The sequence below is a fragment of the Cryptotermes secundus genome, unplaced genomic scaffold (assembly GCF_002891405.2).
Source record: "Cryptotermes secundus unplaced genomic scaffold, Csec_1.0 scaffold901, whole genome shotgun sequence".
Classification (NCBI taxonomy): Eukaryota; Metazoa; Arthropoda; class Insecta; order Blattodea; family Kalotermitidae; genus Cryptotermes; species Cryptotermes secundus.
In genome coordinates this window covers 734044-748703 of record NW_019729906.1, presented here as the reverse complement: position 1 = coordinate 748703, position 14660 = coordinate 734044, and the positions used below count along the sequence as shown (strand labels likewise).

Sequence of the window (14660 nt, the reverse complement as noted above, 5' to 3'; positions counted from 1 at the left end):
CACTTTGCTTGAAGCATGTTTGGTGTTACCGTAGCCACAGTGTCCCTTATGCAGGCTTTCAGGTGTTGAAGGTCGTTGATATTAACCTGGTAGGAAGTGTTCTTCACATAACCCTACAAGAAAAATCCAATGGGATTAAGTCTGGCAACCTAGGAGGCCAAGTGATTTGTCCATCTGTTCCAATCCATTTCCCAGCCATCTCTCTGTCCAGGTAATTTTCCTAACATGGGGGCAGAAATGAGGCGGTGCCCCATTTTGATGGAGGATAGTTCAAGGCGGTAACTGGGGCAGTGCATAGAACTCCAGCATGTCCAAGTGCAAACGTCCAGTCACAGTCTTTTCTGAAAAGAACCGGTCCAATCAACTTGTCATGCATTAAGCCGGCCAACACATTCACTTTGGAGCTGCCTCTCTCCAACTCCCCCAGGAAGGTTCCTGGAACTCATTTATGTTACAGGCTGAGTGAACCCAGGGCCATAGTGCGGCTGGAAGGATTAGGTGAATTGAAAAGAATCCACCTTATCGGGACTCAAACCCACAACCTTACAGCTTGTAGCATAATGCCTCAAACAACTATGCTACTGAGTAGGAAATTTAATCATTGATTAGAATTAAATTGGTTATGTAATTGAACAGAAAGTGAGTGGGAAGTTACAATTTCTATTTTGGATTTTGCAGTGGTCAGTTGGTATTTTTATAGGTTACTCATATAATATAGTTGGTGTAACCACATACTCTTCATTTTCTCTATGGATGTTAAATGGGTAACAGTGTATTCCACATGGTGTATTTATCCTTATGTGCATATTTGTGGACATCAGTGTACAAGAACTAATGTTGAGAGCTATTTTGAAAACGGATATTGTTAGTGTAGACAACATTAAATTTGATTAAACTATAGACGTAGTTAGTTAGTTAGTTAGTTAGTTAGTTAGTTATTGGAGAGGGTGGGTTTCCCCATGCACTTAGACCTGTAGTGGTCCATTGTGCTTCCCTCTATGATTTCTACCAGTCTCTATATCCTACCGGTACTGGTGCTTACCATCAGTCCCGCCCAGCCAGCGAGACCGGCTCTACTAGCTGAGAGGTATCTGTAATGCTTCCCCCATCTACCAGAGGTATTAGTGACTGCTGTTGGGCGGGAAACGTCCGCAATTTTGGCTCAGTGACCTCCTTTGGAGGAATGAGGTTCTTTTATGTGCCGTAAAGCTACGACACGGGACCCACGGCTTAAAGTCCCTCCCGGAGGACTTGTTCCCTGAATTTTTCCGCCCTTAAAAATTCGACGACCTCCGCCGGGTATTTGAACCCGCGTACTACGAGTCATGAGGTGGGAACGTTACCTCTAGACTACGGAGGCCGGTAACTATAGACGTAAGTTAAATTTGTATTTCTGAAAATCTATTGGCCACGTGCAGTGTAGTCACATCCTACAGAACTTGAAGGTTAACATATCTTACAGTACTGATACATTTGGACTGAAGAGAGATTAAGTAATAGGGGGTTGGAGAAAACTGCATAATGAGGAGCTTCATAACTTGTACTCTTCTCCAAGTATTATTAGAATGATCAAGTCAAGGAGGATGAGGTGGGCAGGGCATGTAGCACAAATGGAGGAGACGAGGAATGCATATAGGATGTTGGCGGGGAAAACCAGAAGGAAAGAGACTACTGGGAAGACCAAGGCATAGGTGGGTGGACAGTATTAAAATGGATCTTAGAGAGATAAGATGGGATGGTATGGATTGGATCAATCAGGCTCAGGATAGGGACCAGTGGAGGGCTCTTGTGAACACGGTAATGAACCTTTGGGTTCCATAAAATGCTGGGAAATTCTTGAGTAGGTGCAGAATTGGTGGCTCCTCAAGAAGGGCTCAGCTCCATGAGTAAGTAAGTACAGTACTGATACAGGTGGGGGGCACACAGTAGCATAGTTGGTTGAGGCACTGTGCTACAACCCTGTAGGTCACAGGTTCGATTCCTGATGAGGTCATAGGATTGTTCAACTGACCTAATCCTTCCGGTCACACTATGGCCGTGGGGTCAACTTGGCCTCTAACAAAAATGAGTACCAGAAATCTTCATGGGGGTAAAGTGCAGCTGGCGCAAAGGCTGACAGTCTCACCACTATCTGTGAGCTGATTGTCTAGAAAATGTAGGAGCCTCGATGTCTCACAACCTTATGGGCCTACACCCCAGAATGAGAATTTCCATGCATAATTTCAGGATACTATGTTATGTGAAACTAGTGTCACCCATGTTACTTCACCAACCCACTCATATCTGTGCCATGTTATGAGTGATGGTAGGTAATTGAGAAGTATGAGGTTGGAGTGGCCTACAGTGACATAACATTCATACCCAATTTAGTGAAAACTGGTTAATTTGTTCCAAAGTTGCAAGTGAGGCGCACACAGACAAGATGGTAGTCTCATACGTCATCTCTTTTCTTGAAGGAAAGAAAAGTAGGTTACAATTAGAGCAGTTCAGATCAGTGACAAACACACACATACAGACAACCCTGTAAGGCTGATTTTCTTTTGGAGGTTGGCTTAAAAATTGCTGAATGATGAATGCTAAGAAGTAATGTGTTAAAGTAGTTCACTGAGTTGTTTTTATAATGAGTAACTGAACTTCTATTTAAGAGGAACATTGAATGTTAGTCAGTGATTTTTTTATGATTTTGTTCAATCTTACCAGGCAGATTGAAATATTACATTGAAATAGGCTATCTCCATTCCAGATTCTACCTACGTAATATTTATGGCCATAGCCATCTCTTCAAAATCCTTACCTACACACAGTTTGTGGTTATCATCTCAGTGTCATTCACACTGCATAGTGTCTGTGCTTGCAGTCAAAAAATAACTTGGTAATGTTAGAAGAGAAGCAATTTATATATGCCTTTAACTTATTATCTTGCATATTGATTTCTTTTTCATTGCTTCATATTCAAGAGTGCATTATCATGAATTACACATCCTTTCAAGACACATTGCTTCAGTTTTTAATGTCTGGTCAGAAGAGAGCTAATTACTGTACTGTCATTTTTCTGCTATTTCACCACAAAGTGTTAGTATTATTTAATCATTAATATAAAATAGTATGAACCATGCTTCTTTTGTACTACTTTAATTAAAATGCACAGTAAAAGCGTATAATAAATGGGTGTTCTGGTATATTGTCCATTTCAGTCATGGACCTAATTTTCCTCTGTCTTCCAGATCCTGGCCAATCAATAGCAACAGCAGTAGAGATGGAAGATTGTGCATGTCATATCTGTGGTAAGGTGCTTCGTCGCACTAGTCTGCGTCGGCATATTATAGATCGGCATTTCCCCAGTCAGCAAGCCCCTTGCCAACTTTGTGGCAAGGTATTCAAGACTGCAAATAGCCTCTCTACCCACATGAATGCCTTTCACAAACACTGTAAGAAATTATCAGCAGCATCATCACACACTTGATTGCATTTCATAGAGAGTTTGAGAAAGTTTTTAATTTGAGGCATTTGAGTTGCTCATAATCAGTGTTCACCAAAAATTACAATACTTGGTATAATGCAGATGAAGTGATTGTGTCTCAGTACAGGTTTTGGTTGAGGTATAGCGTTACGAGAAGAATATGACAGCCTCGTGATGGTTTGCAGTGAAGTCAAATGATCATCTGTGTTGATGTAGATCAAACTTGGAGTTTACTTTATATCGATACAGCCAATTTTCAAAGAAGACTTCTGCTTTTAGTCACCATGAAAACTTTATCTTTCATGTAACAACAGTATTTAGTTTAAAATGCACCTTTCTTGGAGCATATATGTATAATGTTTGCTTCATATAATATTTATGTGGACAGATTATATTAGGTTGGAATGTTGACATTTCTCTTACACAGCCTACGTGAAGCCCTTCTTGAAAGGGTAACAATTTAGCTTTATAGTTTTAAGTGGGAAGCATGGTAAAGTAGAAGATAGGTTCTATGGAATGAGAATGGGGAAAACTGTAGAAAGTATGAGCAATGAATGCATTACAGGAATAATTGGAGAGACTTTTTACCACCATGTGGTATCTCTTACACGTAAATTCAGTACTGTGTCAACAGGTGTCAGATGATTGATTAGTATGTATGTTGAACATCTGGATAAAACATGTTGATTTTATTCTACATATGTCAAGTTATTTCATTGCTATAACTCATGTAGAACATTAAACATTGCACACTGTAATCATCTCTTTCATTCTGAAAAGCTCTGTGTTTCAAGATTGTAATTTAAAATTGAGTAAGAGTGGAAGCAGTGATTGCACTCTGTCCCATTACTGAGAACTTGCTTACTTTGCTGGCTAATACACCAATGGAAGAGCACATTTTTCTTAGGCAGTCCCTGCTCTGTATTAGGATTTGAATTGCTGGCCTCAGGCAAATACTGTTCAGAACAGGAAACAGTTATTTTTGATTGACTAATATGTTCATATAATCAGGTCTTAGTAATCCTTAGAATAGTCACCACCCTAATTTTCATAAACTTATTAACCTCTTGGTAAATAAAAGTGATAATACAAATTAGTGAAAGAAATTGTTTGTAGACATCTAGTTCTTGTGACGCTCAGGACAATGGCAGACAAAATCTTAAAATATAAGTTAGATTTAGCGGCAGTACAGGAGGTCAGATGGGATGGAGGTGGCATCACACCAGCAGGAGACTATACATTTTTCTATGGAAAAGGGAATGAAAATCATGAATTAGGTACAGGTTTTTTCGTACATAAGAGAATCGTATCAGCAGTTAAGAGGGTAGAATTCATTAGTGATAGGATATCATATATAATTCTAAAAGGTTACTGGTGTGATATCATTGTTATGAATGTTCATGCCCCAGCAGAAGATAAAATTGATGACATAAAGGATAGATTCTATGAAGAACTAGAACATGTATTTGATAAATTCCCAAAGTACCCTATGAAAATTTTGTTAGGAGATTTCAATGCCAAAGTAGGGACGGAAGACATTTTCAAACCCACAGTTGGGAATGAGAGTTTGCATGAAATTAATAATGATAATGGAGTTAGAGTACTAAACTTTGCCACATCGAAAAATCTTACTGTCAAAAGTATAATGTTCTCACATCGTAACATCCATAAATTTACTTGGACATCTCCTGATGGGAAGATACACAATCAAATAGACCATATTTTGATAGATAGGAGACGGCACTCAAGTATACTTGATGTCCGATCATTCAGGGCAGCAGATTGTGATACTGACCACTACCTGGTGGTGGCAAAGGTTAGGGAAAGACTGGCAGTGAGCAAACAAACAACACACAGAGTTCATATGGAGAGGTTCAATCTCAAGAAATTAAATGAGGTAGAGGGTAAAGAGCAGTATTGTGTTGAAATCTCAAATAGGTTCGCGGCTTTGGAAAACTTGGAAACTGAGGTGGATGTTAATAAAGCTTGGGAAACTATTAGAGAGAATATAAAAATGTCTGCCAAAGAGAGTCTAGGTTATTATGAACCGAAGAAGCATAAGCCATGGTTCGATGAAGGATGCTCAAAATTATTAGATCAAAGAAAGCAGGCCAAATTGCAATGGTTACAGGATCCAAGCGAGTTAAATGGGGATAATCTGAACAATATAAGACGTGAAACCAGCAGGCATTTCAGGAACAAAAAGAGGGAATATCTGAAAGACAAAATTGATGAGCTTGCAATGAACAGTAAGAACAAGAACATTAGAGACCTGTATAGAGGAATAAATGACTTTAAGAGGGGTTACCAGCCTAGCAGTAACTTAGTGAAGGATGAGAATGGTGATCTGCTTGCAGATTCCCACAACATTTTGAATAGGTGGAGGAACTACTTCTCTCAGTTATTGAATGTACATAGGGTCAGTGATGTTAGGCAGACAGAAATCGATACAGCTGAGCCGTTAATACCTGATCCTAGCCCTTTTGAGGTTGAAAGTGCTATTGCAAAATTGAAACGGTATAAATCGCCAGGTAGTGATCAAATTCCGGCAGAACTTATTCAAGCAGGAGGCGAAATATTACGTTCTAAGATCCATAATCTAATTACTTCTATTTGGCATAAGGAAAAATTGCCTGATCAGTAGAAGGAGTCTATTATTGTACCAGTTCACAAGAAGGGTGATAAAACTGACTGTAGTAATTATCGGGGGATATCACTGCTATCAACTTCATATAAAATTTTGTCCAATATTCTTCTTTCAAGGTTAAGTCCATATATAGATGAAATTATTGGGGATCATCAGTGTGGGTTTCGACGTAACAGATCAACTACAGATCAGATCTTTTGCATTCGTCAGATATTGGAGAAAAAATGGGAGTACGATGAGACAGTACATCAGATATCCATAGACTTCAAGAAAGCCTACGATTCAGTTAGGAGGGAAGTATTGTACAATATTCTGATAGAGTTTGGGATACCCATGAAACTAGTTAGGTTGATTAAAATGTGTTTAAACGAAATGTATAGGAAAGTCCATGTAGGTAAACATTTGTCTGATAAATTTCCTATCCAGAATGGTCTAAAACAAGGAGATGCTTTATCGCCACTCCTTTTCAACTTTGCCTTAGAATATGCTATTAGGAAGGTCCAGGGAAACCAGGTGGGACTGAAACTAAACAGGACACATCAGCTGTTGGTCTACGCCAATGATGTGAATCTACTATGTGATAATGTAGATACCATAAAGAAAAACACAAACTTTAATTGATGCAAGTAAAGAGGTTGCTCTAGAAGTTAACACAGAGAAAACTAAGTATATGTTACTGTCTCGTCACCAAAATGCAGCGCAAAATCATGACATAAAGATAAGAAACAGATGTTTTGAAAATGTGGCACAGTTCAGATATTTTGGGACAACGATAACAGATCAAAACCTGATTCAGGAGGAAATTAAGAGGCAATTGAACTCGGGTAATGCATGCTACCATTCAGTCCAGAACCTTTTGTCTTCTCATCTGTTGTCCAAAAACATAAAAATTAGACTATACAAAACTATAATTTTGCCTGTGGTTCTGTATAGGTGTGAAACTTGGTCTCTGACATTAAGGGAGGTACATAGACTGAGGGTGTTTGAGAACAGGGTGTTGAGGAGAATATTTGGACCAAAGAGAGATGAAGTGACAGGAGGTTGGAGAAAACTGCATAATGAGGAGCTTCATAACTTGTACTCTTCTCCAAGTATAAATAGAATGATGAAGTGAAGGAGAATGAGGTGGGCAGGTCATGTAGCACGAATGGGGGAGACGAATGCGTATAGGATATTGGTGGAAAAGCCAGAAGGAAAGAGGCCACAGGGAAGACCAAGGCGTAGGTGGGTGGACCATATTAGAATGGATCTTAGAGAGATAGGATGAGATGGTATGGATTGGATAGATCTGGCTCAGGATAGGGACCAGTGGAGGGCTCTTGTGAACACGGTGATGAACCTTCGGGTTCCATAAAATGCTGGGAAATTCTTGAGTAGCTGCAGAATTGGTGGCTCCTCAAGAAGGGCTCAGCTCCATGAGTAAGTAAGTAAGTTCTTGTGAAGAATCTGCCCATTCTGTAGTCATCCAAGATACATCATATGATTTTTAGGTGCTTAGGTTATGTGACCAGAAGTCAAAGCACAGTAAAATCTGCAGTTTTTCTTGCAAATGTGTAGCGAATGCTAGGGTGTTGAAATTACTTTATGAGTAGTATTAATCTGAAAAGGTTATATGAGCATTTCCCAGCCAGTAATTTGCAGCCCATTGCAGTCCAAAGATTAATTTATGTTTTTCAGGAAATACTAGTTTTGTGTATATTTTACTGTAGCAGAAGAATTTGCTATCCTACAGCTAGTTACATTATTTTATTTTTTGCTCTTAGGAACTAAATTGTGTTAAATACTACTGCCTTTATTTCTCATCCTCTTTTGAAGCATTTAATGCTTGACTGACCAAGTGGAGTGGAGATAGACATGCAGTTTTGGCATTAGTTGCTGCAGCCCTTTGAAGGCAGAAGATTGATATGTCTGAGAAGTTAAATTATTTAACATGCTCATGTACATGATTTTTAATCACAAAAGTTCGTTGTGGGAAGTTGTTGTGTCTCTTAAGATTTCATAACGTGTAGGCATTTTTTTGTGTTTTAAATAATCCTCTGTCGCTGTGTTGGGTAGCAGTAATTAAATTTGTAGACCGTGTGTGTAATCCGCAAAGTAAGACAGATGAGGTACTCTTTAAATTGTGAGACTATGAGAATACATGGTGTCATAACCTAGAAAACCATCTATTTTTCAGGGTAGAGACTGTGTTCTTCTTGTCCCCCCCTCTCTCTCACTCACCTTCTCACACACACGCACGTGTACACACACACACACAATATGCAGGCTCTACCCTGCATGTTAAATCCCCATACAGCCTAATACAAATCTGCATCTCCCTTAATCTTGGAAAGAACTGGAAATACCAAATTATTTACTAAAACATAACAGAAGTGAACAGAAACTGAGGTAGTTGGGTAATTCAAAGAATAGGGCATGAAAGAAAAAAATAGCAATATTTCACATAAAAGATTCGTCTTCATATAAAGACATTGCAGGTAATGTGAACAAAAACAAAACCAGAAATATTTATTGCAAGAAATAGCAATGGAAATATGACCTCTGCACTAGGTGTAACAATTCACAACACAGATGTTACATAGAATGTATTTGAATGCCAACAATGTATGCATAATAAGACAGTTTTGTTTTAATTGTCAGTTTTATGTGTTTTCATATATTAACAAGAAAATCCAATTTAATATTATAATTTGTAAATTTCAAGATGGATCCAGCTTGGAATATAGGTTGAAATCATGATTTTTGGCAAGTTGTGTGATGCTTACAGTTAAGGTAGTTTTTCGTACTATGCTGTGTGTGATGGCTACCTGAGGATGGTTGTATAACCGAAACATGTTGTGAAATTGATTGTATTATGAAGTGAAGTGCATGTGGTGGTGTATATTGCTCATATATTAATTTTAATGAACAGGATTCAGTGTTATAAAGAATGAAATCATTAAACCCAAGTTATGAGCAGATGTCTCATAGATGTCAGAAGTAACACTAGTAACAGAATACAGATTTTTGTTTTGACTTGGATAAGGATTAAAAAATATTGATGTTATAAGGCATTCAATATTAAGAGAAATGAATTGTAAATTTACTAAGAAGGTAGCTTTGATTAAGCCAGAAGATGAATGTTGCTTGTCTTGAATATGAAGATGGATATACTCGTAATATTCAAGTACAATTCTTCCAGTGTAATCCTTGTTTAGATTTTATTGAAATGTTACCACAAAGGATTTGAGATGTTTAAATATTGAACTTATGTATACATAAACCAAATGAATGTATTTTATGTTAATTTTTCAGTGTGTTCGATTACTAACTACCAGAAGTGTTCTCTAAGCTGTAGAGCGCATCATAAACCTACCCACTTCAAACTTTATCTGAACTCTCACTCCCAACAACCAGACCATGGCTGTACTTTCCACATTGATGCATAGGGCCAGAGCTCTTTGTGACTAGTAGACTTTGATATGAACTGCATTTCCTCAAAACTATTTTCTGCAGGAACACCTACAGTGACTGGCATATAAATTCTCCTGAGATGTTGCTTGGCAGAGAGAGGATCCAGCCTTGGTTACTTTTCTACCTCTGCCTTAACAAGTCATGGAAGATTCCATCTGCTCCCTTAGAAAATACAGGAAACCTGCTTCTTATTGATATATTGTGAATTGATTTCTCTAACCCAGTCCTTATTAGACCCCATTGATAAATGTCCCCTCAGCCCCTCCTTTCCATTTTTCCTTCCTAACCTTCCTTTCATCCTACTCTGGTTTCCTACTTCCTTTCTTTCTTTCGTGTATCGGATAATATGTTCCATTGGTTCATGTATGTAAGACATGCATGATAATATGAAATACTGAAATAGGACTGACTGAGTGATTGCTAAATTGCTTCTGGCCTGTGTCAGCACAGTGATTCTTGGTTCTGAGCCCCATAGGACCCATGACCATGTTTTACTGTCTGACAGCACTAGGAGCCCTAAGATTGCCGCCACTGAATTAGGTTTGATTTCACTGCCCATTCATGTTTACTCTGAATGACACTAAAAACCTGCCGTGAAGTTAAATGAACGAAGTTCAACAACAGCAGCAGCAACATGCATTTTAAATTCCTGGTACTGATAACAGATGAGGCTAATGTACTTCCTCTATCAATGTCTTGGATGTATTGGACTGATGTTAGAAAGGAGGTGTCTCTGATACAAAAGAAGAACATGTCCCAGGTATGAATACTGTATTTAATATTTTACATTATTATTAATAATATTATTGTTATTCAGTTTTGTGTGTAACATATTAGGCTTTTTGTGTAGTTTTTATTGTTATTATGCAACAAATTAGAACAGAAATGTGTGGGATTCATAAGCTTAGTTTTGAATGTTGTCCCATTATCTTATTGCTTATCCTATGACACCATGTGAGTGCGACAGAAAGAGATGTAAAGTTTTGTCAAAAACATTGAAGACACTACTCGTCTGAAAAATAATTGCACTTCTGTTTTTAAACACACTGTACCAATACTGATGTATTGTTAAATACTGCCAAGTAAATTATAAAAATAAATATATAGCTATAGAACTGAATAAATATATTCATTCATTGTCCCATGCAACATGTGGCAAATGTTTTTGTGGTGAACAGTGTAGTAACCTCACTTCCACATCCTTGATCACACAGCTTAGCTTAACTGTGTGTCCCTTCCCCAACTTGTAGAACCAGAGAAAAATATCAGATAAAGGAATTTTGTGATTTCCCACAGCTTGAAACCAAACTTGACATTTGTGATATTATTTTCGTTCTGGACACATGCTTAACCTGAGGCTTATTATTGTGTAGTTCATTCATTCTGGCAGTTAGTATCATGAAATAAACCACTCATTCATATCTTCTGTTTTATAACATTTTTACATTTTGCAGTATTAGTAATCAGCTGTGTTACTTTTGCAGCAAAAACATCAGATTCTGAACCTAAAATTTATCATTTTTAATGCAAATGAGTTTGAAGGTCTCTGAAATAAGGTGGCCATCGTAAAATAGATTTTACCTACGTTTGGAACTGTTAGCCATGATATATCTGTTGTGATTACTTTTACCATTTACAGTCTAATGTTATCATAGAGTTCTGTTGTAGCTCTAAATGTTTGTGACAGTGACCTAACATCATCATGAAAGCATTTTCTTCGGATGTTGTCCATTGTATGGATACAAAAATATACAGTGTTTCAAATTTCTGTCTCCATCTGATTGTAGAAGTGCAGAGTACCTAGTGATGAATAATACCTTAATCTAACAGTCCCCACATAGTAAGTACCATTTTCTTACACCTGAAGATGAGACAGAGCTGGTCTCTGAAATATCAGATATCTTCATCCAGGTATTGAACAGCATCCAAAGAGAATGCTAGAATTTAGGGTGTTATTTGCCTTGTTTATAAGAAATTGATGTTCCCCCCCCCCCATAGTATTTCTGCAGGTTACATTATCTAAGTTAAAAGGAATGTATGTAGTGTTATTATTTGCTATTGTGTACAACAGTGTGACCCTCATAAGTGTGATGTTTTTATGACTGAAGCCCAACTGATTATTTTTCAGGAAGTTGCAGTGGTGATCATAAGATGTGTCGATATTGTGGTAAAATGATGCGGAGAGCAAGTCTAAAGAGACACGTTATGGATCAGCATTTCCCTACACAGCGTACTCCTTGTCATCTGTGTGGAAAAGTATTCAAGAACAGTACAAGTCTCAACTCACATATGAATTTTATACACAGACAGTACAAGACAATAGTGAAATCTACTTCTGCTGTGTAATTTACTGTAGGTAGAGTGTAAGCTTTCAGGTTTAATAAGCCTAATGTAAAATAATATTTCCAGTTGTACAATAATGTATGAGTTGAATTTGAATCATAATTATTTGATGATTATTTATATTGCAGAAGAGCTTACTTTTTATATTATGTATGGAACAATTTTAGTTATCCTTACTACCTGAAAATTAGGAACTGGAAACATCGTTTTCACACCCAACTGTTTTATACTGGGATAACTCAGTCAATATAGTAATTGGTCAAAATCTTGGTGCATGGAGTTTGATTCTTTGAAGGAACAGTGGTCCAGACCAGCTCTGGGGCCCACCTAGCCTCCTGACCAGTGGATACCCATGTTTCTGTTCCCAGGAGTAGAGTAGCCGTAATGTGAACCTGACCCCACACCTTCATGTAGTGTTGGGGTTGAAAATGCTTGGAGCTTGACCTCCACTCCCTTTATATGCCTTCATGGTATCATGCTTAGGCACAACAACTGAACCTTTACATTTACCTTTAATCCTGTTGTACATTGAACACAGATTTACAGACAATGGCAGATGTTATAAAAGTACTGGCAATAAAGCCTGTTGTTTCAGATCATTCTGACTGGGAATTGCATCAGACAGAAGTTTACCTGTATGAACTTTACTATAAGTTTTGTTTAAACATGATTTCATTAGAATTATTAGGTTCTTGGACTTTTTCCATCATCCAGAATTCTAGGAAATAGAAAACACGACATTTCAGAAACTTGATCTGTACTCTTTGTTCACACCTGTAACCACTGTACTCACACTTTTCTCCAACATCTGATGAATGGGGAGTTTCTGATCTATAGTTGATCAGTTAGATTGAAATCCACACTGTTGATTCCTAACATTGTCTTCCGTGCATGGAGTTAAGCTTGAGAGAAGAATGTTGGATAACATACTATATGCTGTTGGTAAGAGAAATATTCTAAATAATTATTATAGTCAGATTTTTTACCCTTTTTGTAAAATAATTGGTACTTTCCACTGCTGGGGCAAGTCTTTATTCCAAATGCAATTAAGAAATATGTAGATCTCAAAATGCAGAGTTTTACCTGATGTTTAGATGAATTGTGCCAGAATTTTATCAGTATCTGGAGATTTATGCCTTTTCAACTTCTTAACAGCAATTGTAGCCCCATAGACTGTAGGCTCAGCTGTGTGCCTTTCAGGCAACCTGGCATCAATCTCCTCCTCCTCAAAACAAAGTTTTGATCATTAGGATAATCATATATCTGCATAAATTTGATCATATTTGAATATTTTATGCACAAATTTTGTATTGTAACTGTATTGCATGTTGATGGGTTCATTGTTTTTATGTATGTGTTTATGTATTTTGACATGTTCTATGGCATGCATGACCTGAAAAGGATCTATGGAATTTAAAATAAAGTGAAAGTGAAAGGACCCTTTCTGAAGCTAAAATTGATACCTCCACCTTATTCATGGGCATCCCAAATCTCATTTACCAGTAAGGTAAAAAGATAAAGTTGTCCCTGTGCCTAATTAATTAAGCACCTCCTATGAAAGCGTATGGGGGAGTGGGTATATAGATCCACATTTTCTTGACTTCAGCACTAGCTGGAGGTGAGTGGTTAGCTTCATGCCCCTGCTGCTATATCCATGGGGAAAGAGCCCCCTTTATCCATTGGATAGGAGGCTGGATGGGCCCCAGAGCTGGTTCGGATGACATGGAGAAGAGAAAATTCTTGACCGTACCAAGACTCTTAACTCTGGCTCTTGGTTGTCCACTCCATAGTCACTTGCTATACTGACTGCTGTCTCAACTTCTCTCATTTACCAGTAGGTTTATAGAATAGATCTTCTTGTAGAAATCTGTATGGAAGCATTCTTGGTACATGTTGCTTCCACTTGCTTTTATGATCTTTTATCTCTTCTTATTATATTCCCATCACTTAGCTGTATGCAGCAAAAACAGAAATGTTTGTGGTTAACTTGATAAAACCTGCTATGTGAAGGAAATGATACAGTTTTGTTCTCACCACAGATGTTGACCTGATCCTCAACTTGCTGGGAACTTATCTGTGAGTTCTAGCGCTGTTAGTGATTTCATGTGCTTTCTTGTTGTTTGAAACATTACATTCCCTTTTTTTTTTCAGTTCACATTTTTAACTGAATAAGCCTCTTCAGGCATTCAGATGCTTTCTACTTGGACATGTTGGGTTTTTAACAACAGAAAGTTTTGATGTCTCCAGTTTTTCACAAATTTTTTGTTGACATCAAATTACTTGGAAAAAGATCTTAGCATGGCCCACGTACACAGACTTTACCTGCACTACTGCAGGTGCTAAGCATGTAGTTGCAGCTGGAACAAACACCAAGAACCATTTCTGAAAATAAACAGTACCTTCAGAGTCATGAGCTTTACTGATTGAAAGATGCATCAGATATGCAGTAAGTGAAAATTCTGAAGTTCTAAAAAATGCAATGCAGAGTTTTATGGGTAATTGTAAAAGTGCCTAAGTTGTGCCAAGAAAGAAGTGTATGGACTGTACATATGGTGGTACTTCATACACACTGAGGAATATGATTGTATGTCTTCAAAACTATATACATTAAACTCCTAGTTTTCTAGTATCCAGGTGTTTGAAATTCTCATCTGTCTGGCAAAAGTTTCAAAGGAAATTACCATCTTTATAAAGTTATTCAAAATACATCTGCTACATGTGTATGTTCATCCACCACATGGTAGTTCTAGCTGTTAC

The 14660-nt window shown here is 37.6% G+C and overlaps 1 protein-coding gene across 15 annotated transcripts in view; it reads left to right on the top strand.

Moving 5' to 3' along the window:
- The window catches only part of LOC111865816 (broad-complex core protein), a 168860-nt gene that overhangs the window by 59510 nt on the left and 94690 nt on the right, over nt 1-14660 (top strand). The window contains exon 6 of one of the 15 annotated variants that reach the window (XM_023854151.2): nt 11689-13205. The exons of 13 other annotated variants lie outside the window; for them this stretch is intronic. In XM_023854151.2, the coding sequence (XP_023709919.1) occupies nt 11689-11906 (218 nt within the window). In that variant the 3' untranslated portion in view covers nt 11907-13205. Of the gene's footprint in view, nt 1-3224; nt 4678-11688; nt 13206-14660 lie in introns of those variants that run through there. One more of the 15 variants, XM_023854150.2, reaches the window with a different exon arrangement.